The sequence below is a fragment of the Schistocerca gregaria genome, chromosome 7 (assembly GCF_023897955.1).
Source record: "Schistocerca gregaria isolate iqSchGreg1 chromosome 7, iqSchGreg1.2, whole genome shotgun sequence".
NCBI lineage: Eukaryota > Metazoa > Arthropoda > Insecta > Orthoptera > Acrididae > Schistocerca > Schistocerca gregaria.
Window position 1 is genome coordinate 22,694,175 of NC_064926.1, and position 17,274 is coordinate 22,711,448.

Below are 17,274 nucleotides of genomic sequence, written 5' to 3' on the forward strand. Positions count from 1 at the left end.
AACTCCTCTTCTCCCCTATTGTATTCAATACCTCCTCATTAGTTTTGTGATCTACCCATCTAATCTTCAGCATTCTTCTGTAGCACCACAGTTCGAAAGCTTCTATTTTCTTCCTGTCCAAACTATTTATCGTCCATGTTTCACTTCCATACATGGCTACACTCCATACAAATACTTTCAGAAACGACTTCCTGACACTCAAATCTATACTCGATGTTAACAAATTTCTCTTCTTCAGAAACGCTTTCCTTGCCATTGCCAATCTACATTTTATATCTTCTCTACTTCGACCATCATTAGTTATTTTGCTCCCCAAATAGCAAACTCCTTTACTACTTTATCTCATTTCCTAATCTAATTCCCACAGCATCGCCCGACTGTTTCGACTACATTCCATTATCCTCGTTTTGCTTTTGTTGATGTTCATCTTATATCCTCCCTTCAAGACACTGTCCATTCCGTTCAACTGCTCTTCCAAGTCCTTTGCTGTCCCTGACAGAATTACAATGTCATCGGCGAACCTCAACGTTTTTAGTTCTTCTCCATGGATTTTAATACCTACTCCGAATATTTCTCTTGTTTCTTTTACTGCTTGCTCAATATACAGATTGAATAACATCGGGGAGAAGCTACAACCCTGTCTCACTCCCTTTCCAACCACTGCACTGCTTCCCTTTCATGCCCCTCAACTCTTATAACTGCCATCTGGTTTCTGTACAAATTGTAAATAGCCTTTCGCTCCCTTTATTTTACCCCTGCCACCTTTAGAATTTGGAAGAGAGTATTCCAGTCAACATTGTCAAAAGCTTTCTCTAAATCTACAAATGCTAGGACATAGAACTTAGAACCACTTAAACCTAACTAACCTAAGGACATCACACACATCCATGCCCGAGGCAGGATTCGAACCTGCGACCGTAGCGGTCACGCGGTTCCAGACTGAAGCGCCTAGAACCGCATTGCCACACAGGCCGGCTCGCATATTTATTATTCACTTTCTTGTTTACAGAATTTGTTTTGTTTTCTCTGATTGTCGTCTGTTCTCTCTTAGAGTAAATTCCACCACAACGCATCACAACGCTATATTTACTGTCTTAAGTGACGGATTTGCACCGTGTGTACGGCCTAGGAGATCTGAACATGGACGCAGCATGTCAACTTTGTGCTGAACGTTACCCTTGTAGGCTGTCAGTTACCTTGCCCAAGAACGTTTGTAGGACTCCACAAACACCTGCGGTAGAGACTTATTTGAGGAGAGAGTTCCAGGTGATGGAATAACACATAATGTACGAATGCTTGAATTTCAAGAATGGGTTCCTCATATTGTGGATCAACTCCCATCAACTAGTACAAGGAGGATAGCGAGAAAGGAAGGTGTTAATCGCACGACATTCTGCAAGATTCAGAACGAAAATCTGCTGTACCCGCATCGCCTTAACGGGTGTAAAAATTAAATGAGTCGGACTTTCAGGCAAGAATAACTTCCTTCAACGCATGTTAAGGCACTGTGTGTGTTTCTGCAGTCCTTGGCAAGTACTTGATTCGCTGATGAAGCTGGCTTTTCACGTAATTGGTTCTCCAATCATCATAACAATGAAGGATGGGCTTAAGAAAACACTGATGACGTGCGACAAGGCTGACATTAACAGAGGTTCGGGCTCAACATGTGGAATCATTCACGATCAGGTCTATGGCCTCCACTTCTTTCCGCAGCGTCTTCCGAGAAAAACGTGTCAGAAGTTTGTCAGACACTAGTTGCTTCATTTACTTGATGCTGTACCTCCAAACGTCATTCTACGAACGTAGTTTATGTACGATGTTCCTTCACCTCATTTTACACGGATAGTTAGCCAGTATCTCCTTAACCAGTTCCCGAACAGCTGGTTTGGTCGACGGGGATCCATTGGATGACCTGCTCTAACGCCAGATTTAAATCTAAAGGATTTTTTTCTTTTGGAAACAGTTAAGATCACTGGTGTACTGAACTCCTGTACTCAGTGTGGATGTTCTGAGGGAGCGTATCCATAATCGATGTAACCAAATACTAAACACATGAGGAGTATGGAACGCAGGCTCCGGACATTCACGGAAGCAGGAGATGGTCACTTCCAACAATTTTTGTAAGTTTAGCAAAAAAACTATAATTTTTCTGCCATAAATAATAAATCGTTTCATACGTCCCAAACGAAGGATTTTTGGACCCAAGTTCATATGTGCTTATGTAATGTTTTAACATCAAGAATAAATCCCTAAAGCTTGTGACACATGTTCTTATACACGCTGTGTACTCGTGCACGCTGCCTCCTCCCTCCTTGGCCACCCGTATCCTGTACCAGCTGACAAGAGTTCCCCTATACCTTCAAACGAGTGGAATACCTTCGCCAGTCCTGTGCCTTGCGCAAAAACGGATCCCGAAGGCCCACTGAGTCACACACATCCTTGCGGCCCCTGGCCTCTGCTACCGTGTCCCAGCTTCCTCACATCCTTTCCTAGGATCATTCCAACCGCGTTCGCCACCGTCAAATCATTCCTGAGATTTGTATCTGTGTCCTATCAATTATACTCTGCCCTGCCTCTTTCATTCCAAACGAAAGCTGCAATCCACGTAACTGCAATGCTACGGCCGCCGCCCACCGCCTACGTCTCGTCTCCTGACATTCTTTAATATTCATTCCACATCCTTTATCCAGTGCCATCTGCAACCAAATCCCTTATCTAAAAAAGGAGCGTACAGCACCACTAAATTCACAAGATTCAATCCAAGGGCTTAACAGCGGAAATATTACTAATTTGCCAGCCTGCTGCCTACTCGGGGGCGTGCTCAAAAAGTCATGCATACGATTTCTTTTATGTGAAAATTCTCAAAGCTTTGTAAATAAAGCAAACGTTACTAACATTGTACATCTTCTTTCTTCAGGTCTACATATTTATTTCTCGACATAGTCACCCTGGCGACGAAAACGTTTCTCGTAACGAGAGACCAGTTTGTTGCTACCGTCACTGAAAAAATGACTTTGTTGCAGACCCACAACCTCATTTCTGCTCGCACTGCTTCATCTCTATCGAAGTGGAGTCCTCGAAGGAGTTTTTTTTGTTTTTTTTTTTTTGTTTTTTTCGTGCTGTTGCCTGTGTCACAGCGCTCGTGTGTGGCGTGGCCTGCCAGAGGCTGCTGCGAGCTCCGTGTGTGGGCGGACTGTAAACTCTAGCACAGCACGCCGTCTCTCACGCACAGGCGTAATTACGTTACACACCGCTACGATTCGCAGCCTTCTACCGGCAGAGAGCTGCAAATATGCAGACACGAAGAATAAGGATGTATAATGTTAATAACGTTTGTTTCATTTAAAAACCTGTAAGTGTTTACACATAAAAAAAATCGGTGGCACTCCTTGCCAACACGCCGTCGTAGATGTAAAAGAACTTGTCTCACACAAATAGCAAAAACATAAAGAAATTGAATGTAAAATTAACGTGTTTCGATTAACAGGAGAGAGAGACAAGGTGCGCCATAAAGCGCTGCATTTCGTCACGGCATCCTCCAGTCGGGTGAGAGTGTTGCGCAGGTGCCTAACAAACTCCAGTGGCAAACGCTGCAACAGAGGCGTTGTGCATCGCTGAGAGATTTAATGTTGAGTTTCCGAGAGAGTACCTTCCTGGAAGAGTCGGACGACACATTACTACGTCCCGCGAAGTGGACACAATGAGAAAATTCGAGAAATCAGAGCTGATAATTGAGATTTACCGACACTCACGCTTCTCACACACCATTCGCTCGCGCGTCGTTAACTTAGCGGTCGTTCGTTGTGTTTTAACTATGAGGAACAGATCGCTGGGCTTATAATAATGTGTTATTACGTTTTTTGATCAGATTCGTCGTTATGTCCATCAAATGGAGAAATGAACACCTTTGGAGCCCAGGTAGTGCAGGACTGAAAATAATAATGTACGACCATAATTTATAGTAACCTGCTTCCTTAAGTGTAATCAACAATTTTCTGAATGATGGGTGATCCTTCCTGCGACATAAATGTACACATGACGACGTACTGCACCCTCAGCAAGTGAATTTACTTTGGTAATTTACTCATCCTTAGAGCAATTTCCCACCAGCGATCTTCCAGCTTTTTTTTCTTGTACGTTTCCTTGGCAAAATTGTGTCGAGCGAGGGGGCGCAGTGGTTGGCACACTGAATTCACATTCGAGAGGACGACGGTTCAAACCCGCGTCCGGACTTACTTATTTAGGTGACGGATGGTTCCTTTCAAAGGGCACTGCCGACATCCTTGTCTAATCTGAGACCGACCAGCCTTTGCAAACTTACAATAGCACTTTCGTTTATATCCAAAGCAAAGTAATTCTTCCGATATTGATGGGTTGATCGGTTAGGTTCCACTAAATTTTTAATCGTTTAAGCAGATACCTAACATGCAAACCCTTTTTCTCGACTGCCCTCGTACTGAAATCCCACGAGCAATTGTGCGACATCGAACGTTTCAAATAATAAGTTTTCACGAACTTTCTTCGTTCACTGTTCAGCATCACACAACGAATAGAAGAATTGCTCTTGCAACCGTAAGAAATAAAAAGAGACAAAATCACATCGCTCAACGAACGACCCGTGCGACAGCAAGCTGCATGTATCAGAGCAGCCGGGACACGAAAAGACGACGGCGTCGTGTGCACATGCGCAGCACGAGTGGTCAAGTCCTCGCTGTTCTCGTGGCGAGTGGGCAAGTGTGGGTTCTGTAAGGCCGTAGCGGTGGCGCCTGCTCGGCTCACACACGAGCGGCGGGTCGCGGCGAGCCCTCGCGTGTCAGACGGCCTGCAGTCGGTCGCACTGTTTGCTCCGCGTTTCTGCAGAGCGTGCTGCCAGCAGCAGCACTGCTCACAAGATTATCGTAATTCTTGTTATAAATTGCATAAACGAGATTAAGAGTATATAAATGACAACCCATTAGAGTGCAACTGCACAACAGATTTGCCCTGAACATTTAAATTAAAATGTCCTCTTAACGTTACTGTATGTACGTATGGTACTCTGTTTAGAAGCTAAAAATTATAATAATGAGGATAATTATTTCATAAATACCTCAAAATCGTAAGACGGAACCAATTGAATCGTGACTATTATTATGAACTTCCCACCATTTCTACTTCTATAGCACAAGCTTGAAAATGGTAATCACATTAAAATCGGAGGGTGTACGAGGGACGTTTGAAAAGTCCGTGCAAAAATAAAAACTACTTACGTGTTTGGGGTAAACCTTTTTTTTATTTTTCGAAATAGTGTCCTTTTAGACTTATACACTTCGTCCAACGCTGTTCTAATTTGTTGATCCCTTCCGAATAACAGGAACTGTCTAAATCTGCAAAATAGCTATTAGTTCCTGCAATCACCTCCTCGTTTGAATATAATCTTTGTCCTGCCAGCCATTTCTTCAAATTGGGGAACAAATAGTAATCTGAGGAAGCCAAGTCTGGAGAATAGGGGGGATGTGAACGAGTTGGAATCCTATTTCCAATAATTTTGCGAGACACATCTGCTGAGGTGTGATGGTGCATTGTCGTGATGGAAAAGGACTTTTTTGCGGTCCAGTCGCCGGCATTTTTCTTGCAGCTCGGTTTTCAAACGGTCCAATACTGATGAATAATATGCACCTACAATAGTTTTACCCTTTTCCAGATAGCCAATGAGGATTATCCCTTTAGAATCCCAAAAGACAGTCGCCATAACCTTTCCGGCCGAAGGAATGGTCTTCGCCTTTTTTGGTTCAGGTTCTCCCTTAGTAACCCATTGTTTAAATTGTTGTTTGGTCTCAGGATTATAGTAATGTATCCAAGTTTCATCCACAGTGACGAAACGATGCTTAAAGTCCTGCGGTTTCTTCCTGAACAGCTGCAAACCATCATTGCAACACTTCGCACGATTCCGTTTCTGGTCATGCTTTAGCAATCGCGGAACCCATCTTGCGGATAGCTTTCTCATTTCTAAATGTTTATGTGAAATTTTATGTACATTCGAGATGCCCACAACATTAGCAATCTCACGCACCTTAACTCTTCAGTAATCCATCACCATATCATGGACTTCATCAGTGATTTCTGGCGTCGTAACCTTCACAGGGCGTCCAGAACGTTCATCATCACTTGTGACCATATGGCCACTCGGAAAATTTTGAAACCACTTACAAATTGTTCTAATCGAAGGTGAAGAGTGAGCGTAATGTTTATCAAGCTTCTCTTTAGTCTCCTGAGGTGTTTTGCCTTTCATAAAGTAATGTTTAATCACCCCACGAAATTCTTTTTCGTCCATTTTTTGACAATCACCCGACTTCCTTGATTCACACGAATGCCAAACACAAAGAAATAGACCAATATGGATGAAACTTGGTGTGCGTTCTTTCCAATGATACCTCAATACGCGCGGGTGGTGCCATCCGTCGGATTTTTCAAACGCCCTTCGTATTTTGTATTACTTCTTAATTTAATGGCAACTCTGGCGCCCATTTCACTTCTCAGAGTAGTTCGTGTTCCCTGGGTTACAATGAGTTCTAACGTAAGTTTCTCACTCGAGGTGGGCAAAGGGAAACGAAACAAAACGATCGGTCGGAAAATGGAAACCACTGTGAAAATAAAAACTGTTTTATTTGCAACAGTTAGCTACACCTTCCAGCTACTTTGTGAAGCGTTGTACCGACGTTCCGATACACTCGTCGTAGAAGCCAGCCGCCTGCGCTTGCTGCCAATTCTCTACGCTGGTCTGCAGCTCGTAGTCTCTGCCAGAACGTTGTCTTCATAGCTGGCGATTCATGTGAACAGAGATGAAACTCAGGGAGAGTCAATAGCGGGCTCTATAGCGGGTGATCAAACACCTCCCATGGAAAATGCTGCAGGAGCATCGTTATTGCCCCTTAAGAGCGCGGCCGAGAATTGTCGTGCAGAAGGAAACGTATGGCACTTACGTTACGTGGGCTGGATGGCATCAGGCGAAATCTCACACGACGCTCTCGTACTTCGCGGGAAACAGTGTTGTTTTAAGCATCTTCACGTGCTGACTGTGCACTCAGAACTGAAGAGAGCGACGTGACGCGATCGACGGGCATACTAGAGACACTGCCCGAGACATCTGTGCAAAGCTTCATCGGAATTTAACGACGGTTTCCGTTTCGCACCCCATCGGATCTTACTTCCGAATAGCCCCGGTAACTGCAGAAGAGAGTCGTGGCCATACTTCCACTCATCGCTGGTAGCCGCCTAGGCAGCCATATTGCGTGCGAACCGTCGGATTGCCCAGGATTCCCGTGCGACCAGCGATCGGCGACCTGTCGCTGCAGCTTGCGCACACACGTCCAGTCTACGAAGGTATCGGTCGCCCGTGCGGCGTATCCACGCAATCCGCCGCTCGCACGTAGGGCCCTCTACACGTCTGTAAGTTGGTGCGAGTTTTCGCTGCCCACAGCCAGCCAGCCGCTGGACTCACCGAGCGTCTTGTTGATCCAGTCGGCGAGGTCCTCGACGAGCGGCAGCAGCTGGCGGCCGTGCGCGGCGCGGATGCGCTCCTGGAACACCTCGGCGCACTCCTGCTCGGTCTCGGGCAGCGGCTGCGGCTGCGGCTGCGGCTCCGGGGGCAGGGAGGCGGGCCCGCCGTCGTGCAGCGCGCCCCAGCCGCCACCGGAGCGCCGCCAGCGGCCGCTGCCCGCGCGCGCCAACCCCGTGCCCGTCACCGCCCCCGCAGCCGCCGCTGCCGCAGAAGTCGGCGTCATCGCCGGCGCCGTGGTCGGCCGCCGCCGCGCAGACCCCGCCACGCCTGCGGCACAACACCGAAGCGTCCGGTCAGCCGCCAGCAGCGGGTACCACACTGTAAACACATCAAATAGGTTCCCAGGTATGTGAGTCGCCCGATGACTCCCTAAGTAATACAACCAGCGTCTTTTCCTCGATGGCGAGTGGTTATCTGTGGAGTGTCCCAGGGAAGTGTCATATGACTGCTGTTATTTTCTATGTACATGAATGACCTGGCGGAAAGGGCGGACAGCAATCTGCACTTGTTCCTGATGACGCTGTGGTGTACGAAAAGGTACCGTAGCTGAGTGCCTGTAGGAGGATATAAGATGACTCAGACGAACTTTCTAGTTGGTGTGATGAATGGAAGCTGTCTCTAAACGTAGAAAAATGCACGTTAGTGTGGATGAGTAGGATACAGCGTTAGTAGTGTTGAGCTTGACACAGTCACGTCGTTTAAATAACTGGGCGTAACGTTGCAAAGCGATATGAAATGGAACGAGCGTCTGAGGGGTGTCGAAGGGAAGGTGAATGGTCGACTTCGGTTCATTGGGAGAGTTCCAGATAGGAGAGTGTGGTTCATCTGTAGAGGAGACCGCATGTAGGACGCTAATGCGACCTACTCTTGAAAGCTGCTAGAGTTTTTGGGACATCGACGCAATTCACAGGCGAGCTGCTACATTTGTTACCAGTAGGCGCGATCAACACACAAGTGTTATGGAGAGGCTTCGCGAATGTAAATGGGAATCCATGGAGGGGAGAGACTTCCTTTTTGAAGAATACTATTCAAAAAATTTAGAGAAGTGGCATTTGAAGCTGACTGCAGAACGATTCTACTGGCGCCAACATACACTGCCCATTGAGATCACGAAGACACGCGAAATTAAACATCATACGAAGCCCTATAGACAGTCGTCTTTCCCTCGCTCTGTTTTCGAGTGGAACAGGAAAGGAAATGACTGGTAGTGGTACAGGGTGCGCTCTACCACGCGCCGTACTTTGACTTGCAGAGTATCTCTGTAGTTGAAGATGTAAGTCGTGGGCTCCTCGTACCAGAATACACAGAAAATATCTCTGAACAACCTATGAAAGTTTGTCGGCGGAGTTCTGATTCACCCTGTACGGAACATGTAATGTGCTCCTTTCAGTCAGTGGGCCACAACTCTGCGGCGTCTTTCTGGAGCTTCCAGTCAAAGGGATCCAATCTCAGGCTTGTTGCCTTCTGTGTAGGAGATAATTCCACATTGGGGGGCTGTGGAACGGATCTGAAAATTGATGACTCAGAAGAATCCACCGTGCTGTAGATATTGAAGAAAAACTGCCCAAATTCGAGATTAGGCAGAAAAAATTTAGAAGAACATTCTCGGAGAGTGGGTCATTCTGTTAGTGTGGGGGAAGAGGGCATCAGAAAATAGCTTTAAAAGTTTCTACCAATAGTTTGAGTGGTGAGATGAAGAACCCGATCTGGTCAGTTGGATGGCTGGATATTGTACATGTACCACATCGAGTGGGAGCCAAGTTCTTTACGAGACAGGCACTAGCTAATGATGAGAGTTTTTCAGTTTGAGCATGAATATGTACAAAAAATCGAGTGTTAGTGGAACGAATCAGTAAATCAGGTTACAGGTGGAGATAGCAGAATCTGGAGTGGAAAATTGTGAAGACTAAAATGAAATAAACGTAGGCAGTAGATAAGAAGTGGAAATGTGATGAGAGTAAGGACATTAAGGAATTCAGGAGAAAAGACAGTAATAAGAAGTCGTTAAAGAAATTGCACTCGCGTTTAAATAGACCAAATGTCGGAAGTATTCAATCACGTGTACATAAAAATAAACAGTAATCGTTCTATAGGATGTGTCGTTTAATATCTTGTATTTTGCATGAGGAAATTTCCAGAATGGTACTAACCAGAGTAAAAATAGTATTGTAAAAGCAGTGACGAGTGTAAATGACAACTGAAGCTTATAAGGGTTGGAATTGGTGATTGTAATTATAAGAGCTATTTCTTCGCTACTGAATACAAAACAGGCACATCTCGCTATTGATAAAAATGAATATTGTCATACTATTATTAAGTATACAGGGAGATGAGATGGGTGCTACGCACAAGGTCACAGCTCCTAACGTCCCGTCGTTTACATCTGGATTGGTTTTTCAGCCTAACTTTGTAATTTCCGCTTACTTTCAATTAAATTCGTGACCATTAACTTACATAGAAATATAGGCGAGAGGGGATGGAGCCTTACAACACGCACATGGCAACTTTCGCTGAACGCCGGGGAAGAGATCGACTCAGTGTAAAAGAGCTCGCTGGTAGATCGATGTAAGGCACTTCGGCGTGTGCTGGGACGCCGAGCGAGACATCGCTCGCGCATGTATGTAGTCAGGCCCAACTGCTGATGAAGGGGATGCAACCTAGTGTGTGAGTGCGAGTCATGTCGGCGATGCTGAATGGGACAGAAGAGAACAAGTGTAAAGCAAGACGAACATTTTTATATTATGCTTGGCTACTAGGCGTAATTGAGCAGTTTTGGTAAGATGGTTTCAACATCGCAACGCGATGATGAGAACCTTCAGTGTCGAAATGCGCCGACGTGTTACGTAGTGAGGTGAACGCCGGTCAGTTGTGCCGCCTTGCTCGTATTTCGCATCTTTCATTCCCCGCTCAGAGCAAGGCGGGCCGTCGTAGAACTTAACCATTGTCAACCAGATAACGCAACAGGCTGGGAGTGGCACAGAGAGAGACCCAACTGAAAACAGAACGTTTCAAATCCGCAATCAATTTGCTCCATAGCGGATATATGTTTCATTCAAGCAGTTGGTTATCGTGACGATGTTTTAATGTTTACGAGTTATGGGAGAGCACTCAGCTGCAGTTTACTCAAAATAAAAGCTAGGAAGTCTTTTTTAAAGCCACCCAATCATAATTGGGATTTATCAGTTTTTGTGTCGGTCATCCATTTTTAATTATTTCAGTAAAATAATAATATTTGGTTCGAACCCACAGAATTCGCGATATGCTCACGACTGGTTTCGAGAGCGACTGTAGTCTTTAAAAAATACAAGAACTTTTATTGGAAGTTATCACTTTAACTATGTAAAAGGAAAAACAATGATTGTGTTATTGCATATGATTTGCTTGAAAGGGCGTCGGCTACTGAGCTTCATAATAGAGTCAGATAATTAACTGGTCGTGTTGTAAATAGTTTTACTGATTCAAAATCGAGACGAAAGGCGTACATGACTGCAAAGTGGAAAATAAAGAAACTTTAATAAGAGACTGCATGACACATAATAATTGTTTGATATAATAATAGTAGGGATTCACTAAACCTATGATACGATGCGATTAGTTACCTGATTCTACAATTGTATTATTCGCGAAGAAAGATACATAAATCAAAGGCGGTAACCAAAAATTGGAGCCGGATTGGGACTCGAGTCTGGATTTCCCACTTCACGCGAGAGGCTGCCTCAACAAAACTGGTTCAAATGGCTCTGAGCACTATGGGGCTTAACATCCGAGGTCATCAGTCCCCTAGAACTTAGAACTACTTAAACCTAAGTAACCTAAGGACATCACGCGCATCCATGCCCGAGGCAGGATTCGAACCTGCGACCGTAGCAGCAGCGAGGTTCCGCCTGAGGCGCCTAGAACCGCTCGGTCACAGCGGCTGGCTCGCCTTAACAGCTTCGGGTATTCGAGCACACCTCCCGTCCAGGCCACATTCCCACCTCACCACTCAGTACTTCCGCAGCGCCCCTACCATCATCATTGCTCGCAGCGTATCGCATGATTCCCACACTATTTCGGAGCTACGGTGCATCCAATTCGAAGATATAAGGAAATGCCGTCACGACGTACATATTACTATTACATCCTTGATTTTTCGTCTTATGCTTGCTGCAATTTGAGCATTTTTCCATCACACAAGGGTCGCTTTTATTTATAAAGAATTTTTTGTGGTTATTCTGAAAATATAACATGCACAATATGTCTCTACATTTTGGTACTTACAGGTTATAAACAGTATTTCTTGATAACACTGAAGTACAATTTACTTACGGTGTTTTTTCCTCTTGTTCATATACACTCCTGGAAATTGAAATAAGAACACCGTGAATTCATTGTCCCAGGAAGGGGAAACTTTATTGACACATTCCTGGGGTCAGATACATCACATGATCACACTGACAGAACCACAGGCACATAGACACAGGCAACAGAGCATGCACAGTGTCGGCACTAGTACAGTGTATATCCACCTTTCGCAGCAATGCAGGCTGCTATTCTCCCATGGAGACGATCGTGGAACGGCTTGCCATGCTATTTCCACCTGGCGCCTCAGTTGGACCAGCGTTCGTGCTGGACGTGCAGACCGCGTGAGACGACGCTTCATCCAGTCCCAAACATGCTCAATGGGGGACAGATCCGGAGATCTTGCTGGCCAGGGTAGTTGACTTACACCTTCTAGAGCACGTTGGGTGGCACGGGATACATGCGGACGTGCATTGTCCTGTTGGAACAGCAAGTTCCCTTGCCGGTCTAGGAATGGTAGAACGATGGGTTCGATGACGGTTTGGATGTACCGTGCACTATTCAGTGTCCCCTCGACGATCACCAGAGGTGTACGGCCAGTGTAGGAGATCGCTCCCCACACCATGATGCCGGGTGTTGGCCCTGTTGTGCCTCGGTCGTATCCAGTCCTGATTGTGGCGCTCACCTGCACGGCGCCAAACACGCATACGACCATCATTGGCACCAAGGCAGAAGCGACTCTCATCGCTGAAGACGACAAGTCTCCATTCGTCCCTCCATTCACGCCTGTTGCGACACCACTGGAGGCGGGCTGCACTATGTTGGGGCGTGAGCGGAAGACGGCCTAACGGTGTGCGGGACCGTAGCCCATCTTCATGGAGACGGTTGCGAATGGTCCTCGCCTATACCCCAGGAGCAACAGTGTCCCTAATTTGCTGGGAAGTGGCGGTGCGGTCCCCTACGCCACTGCGTAGGATCCTACGATATTGGCGTGAATCCGTGCGTCGCTGCGGTCCGGTCCCAGGTCGACGGGCACGTGCACCTTCCGCCGACCACTGGCGACAACATCGATGTACTGTGGAGACCTCACGCCCCACGTGTTGAGCAATTCGGCGGTACGTCCACCCGGCCTCCCGCATGCCCACTATACGCCCTCGCTCAAAGTCCGTCAACTGCACATACGGTTCACGTCCACCCTGTCGCGGCATGCTACCAGTGTTAAAGACTGCGATGGAGCTCCGTATGCCACGGCAAACTGGCTGACACTGACGGCGGCGGTGCACAAATGCTGCGCAGCTAGCGCCATTCGACGGCCATATTTAATAAAGTTTCATTATTTTAGCACACTGTTAAGTTAAAACAAAACATGCATCACAATATTTCATTTCCCTCCAACAATTCAAAGAACTTAGCGCGTAGACAATAAACACTTCATAATTATATACGCTTAATTACAGCTTTACTGTCTCAGGACTGAAGACCACAGCAACAACAACAACAACCACTCATAATCGATAATAGTGTTAAAAGCTCAGAGTCGAGTACGCCTGGACTTGATTTGGGTTACTCCACCAGTGTTCTGTGTAACCAGAGTACTGTGCCTACTAAACGAACCAACACCAATTAAAGTCTTTTGCAACGTGTTTCATTAGTTTATATTGTCTTCATTTCTGAACTGCCTAACGGCTGTCTGCTTCACGTCTGCTGTGCAGCGAGCTACCTTAATTTAAGTATTAATTGTATTTTTCTTACTTGTCACTTCTTCCGTGTGTTACTGCTTTTAGGAAATTTGTCGAGTGCTATTAAGTGTTCCACAGATTTCGTGTTTGTTTTGAATATAGTCAGAGTCCCTTTAGTCAGCCATAGTGCCAGTAGTGCTAGTGTTTGTTTTCAATACAGTCCAGAGACAGGTAGTGCTATTTTCATTGTTTTCTACAAGAAGTGGCTAGCAACCACAGTTTTGTCAATAATCAGCCGCCTTTAGTGAATTAGCAATCTAGTTAAAAGTTGATTAAGTCTCTTCAGTAAATTGATACCTTAGGATGGATAGGATGTGTGACTGCTGTGTACGGACGCAGGAGGAGCTGGCCACTGTTCGCGAACAGCTGAACGTGTTGATGGCCGCGGTCAGCCGTCTTCAGGCTGCTGCCTCGGAGTGTAGCGGCAGTAGGGAGTCTGGTGCGTCGCAAGGTACACCCCAGGTGTTACATGCTTCACCCACAGTCCCTGCTGTCGAGACATCTTCGCGGGTACCGGGCGCGGTTGGGCCACCCTCTCCCCAAGGGGAGTGGCGGGCTCAATGGCGTTCGTGTCGCACGAGGCGGAGGGTCAATGTGGAGGCTGGCCGTGTGGCGTCGCTCGCTCTGCCTGTGAGTGGATATGTGGCCGCTCCTTCAGCGAGGTCCGAGCAGACACACGGGGGGAGGGGATTATTAGTGATTGGGAGCTCCAATGTTAGGCGGGTGGTGGAGCCCCTTAGGGAAATAGCGGAGAGGTCGGGGAAGAAGGCAAGTGTTCACTCTGTCTGCTTGCCGGGGGTCTCACCCGAGATGTGGAGGAGGCCCTGACGGCAGCGATAGAGAGCACTGGGTGCACCCGACTGCAAATTGTTGTTCATGTCGGCACCAATGACTCCTGCCGTCTGGGTTCAGAGGTCATCCTCAGTTCATACAGGCGGTTGGCGGAGTTGAAGGCGGAAACCCTCGCTCGCGGGGTGGAATCTGAGCTAACTATTTGTAGTATCGTTCCCAGAACCGATCGCGGTCTTCTGGTTTGGAGCCGAGTGGAAGGCTTAAACCAGAGGCTCAGACGATTCTGCGGAGATCTGGGGTGCAAATTTCTCGACCTCCGCTATCGGGTGGAGAAATTTAGGGTCCCCCTGAATAGGTCAGGCGTGCACTACACGCCGGAAGCGGCTACAAGGGTAGCGGATTACGTGTGGAGTGCACATGTTGGTTTTTTTAGGTTAGAGAATTCCCTCCCTAGGCCCGACAAGACGCCCCCTGAGACGCGGCAAGATAGGAGTAGGCAAAATGCAACAGTGAATAACAATATTAATGTGCTAATAGTAAACTGCAGGAGCGTCTATAGAAAGGTCCCAGAACTGCTCTCATTAATAAACGGTCACAACGCCCGTATAGTACTGGGGACAGAAAGTTGGCTGAAACCAGACATAAACAGTAATGAAATCCTAAACTCAGACTGGAATGTATACCGCAGAGACAGGCTGGACAGTGAAGGGGGAGGCGCGTTTATAGCGATAAGAAGTGCAATAGTATCGAAGGAAATTGACAGAGATCCGAAATGTGAAATGATTTGGGAGGTCACGCTTAAAGCAGGCTCAAACATGGTAATGGGATGTCTCTACAGGCCCCCGGGCTCAGCAGTTGTTGTGGCTGAGCACCTGAAGGATAATTTGGAAAATATTTCGAGTAGATTTCTTCACCATTTTATTGTTCTGGGTGGAGATTTTAATTTGCCGGATGTAGACTGGGAGATTCAAACCTTCATAAAGGGTGGCAGGGACAAAGAATCCAGTCAAATTTTGTGAAGTGCATTATCTGAAAACTACCTTGAGCAGTTAAACAGAGAACCGCCTCGTGGCGATAACGTATTAGACCTTCTGGTGACAAATAGACCCGGAGTATTTGAAGCAGTTAACGCAGAGCAGAGAATCAGCGATCATAAAGCGGTTACGGCATCGATGATTTCAGCCGTAAATAGAAATATTAAAAAAGGTAGAAAGATTTTTCTGTTTAGCAAAAGAGTTTTTAGCAAACAGAACACAGCATGCTGTTATCAATGGAGAGACGTCTACAGACGTTAAAGTAACCTCTGGCGTGCCACAGGGGAGTGTTATGGGACCATCGCTTTTCACAATATATATAAATGACCTAGCAGATAGTGTCGGAAGTTCCATGCGGCTTTTCGCGGATGATGCTGTAGTATACAGAGAAGTTGCAGCATTAGAAAATTGTAGCGAAATGCAGGAGGATCTGCAGCGGATAGGCACTTGGTGTAGGGAGTGGCAACTGACCCTTAACATAGACAAATGTAATGTATTGCGAATACATAGAAAGAAGGATCCTTTATTGTATGATTATATGATAGCGGAACAAACACTGGTAGCGGTTACTTCTGTTAAATATCTGGGAGTATGCGTGCGGAACGATTTGAAATTGAATGATCATATAAAATTAATTGTTGGTAAGGCGGGTACCAGGTTGAGATTCATTGGGAGAGTCCTTAGAACATGTAGTCCATCAACAAAGGAGGTGGCTTAAAAAACACTTGAGTATTGCTCATCAGTGTGGGATCCGTACCAGATCGGGTTGACGGAGGACATAGAGAAGATCCAAAGAAGAGCTGCACGTTTCGTCACAGGGTTATTTGGTAACCGTGATAGGGTTACGGAGATGTTTAGCAAACTCAAGTGGCAGACTCTGCAAGAGAGGCGCTCTGCATCGCGGTGTAGCTTGCTCGCCAGGTTTCGAGAGGGTGCGTTTCTGGATGAGGTATCGAATATACTGCTTCCCCCTACTTATACCTCCCGTGGAGATCACGAATGTAAAATTAGAGAGATTCGAGTGCGCACGGAGGTTTTCAGACAGTCGTTTTTCCCGCGAACCATACGCGACTGGAACAGGACAAGAGGTAATGACAGTGGCACGTAAAGTGCCCTCCGCCACACACCGTTGGGTGGCTTGCGGAGTATGAATGTAGATGTAGATGTAGTGACAAAGCAGATTACACAGTACCTGACGGCTCAATATAAAATTTTTGTCTCAAGTACAGATAGTGTTAAGGATCAGTGGACAAAGTTCAAAGCCATCGTACAATATGCGTTAGATGAGTATGTGCCAAGCAAGATCGTAAGACATGGAAAAGAGTGGCAAAACAACTTAGTTAGAAAACTGCTGCGGAAGCAAAGGGAACTTCACAGAAAACATAAACATAGCCAAAGCCTTGCAGACAAACAAAAATTACGCGAAGCGAAATGTAGTGTGAGGAGGGCTATGCGAGAGGCGTTCAATGAATTCGCAAGTAAAGTTCTATGTACTGACTTGTCAGAAAATCCTAACAAATTTTGGTCTTATGTCAAAGCGGTAGGTAGATCAAAACAAAATGTCCAGATACTCTGTGACCAAAATGGTACTAAAACAGAGGATGACAGACTAAAGGCCGAAATGCTAAATGTCTTTTTCCACAGCTGTTTCACAGAGGAAGACTGCACTGTAGTTCCTTCTCTAGATTGTCGGACAGATGACAAAATGGTAGATATCGAAATAGACGACAGAGGGATAGAGAAACAATTAAAATCGCTCAAAAGAGGAAAGCCCGCTGGACCTGGTGGGATACCAGTTCGATTTTACACAGAGTACGCGAAGGAACTTGCCCCCCTTCTTGCAGCGGTGTACCGTAGGTCTCTAGAAGAGCGAAGCGGTCCAAGGGAT

At 46.3% G+C, this 17,274-nt stretch overlaps 1 protein-coding gene across 1 annotated transcript in view; it reads right to left on the bottom strand.

Annotated features, from left to right (window-relative positions):
• The window catches only part of LOC126281741 (uncharacterized), a 500,256-nt gene that overhangs the window by 261,539 nt on the left and 221,443 nt on the right, over positions 1–17,274 (bottom strand). Inside the window, exon 3 of the mRNA XM_049980928.1 lies at positions 7,481–7,807. Coding sequence (XP_049836885.1) covers positions 7,481–7,807 — 327 coding nt within the window. The remainder of the gene's footprint in view (positions 1–7,480; positions 7,808–17,274) is intronic.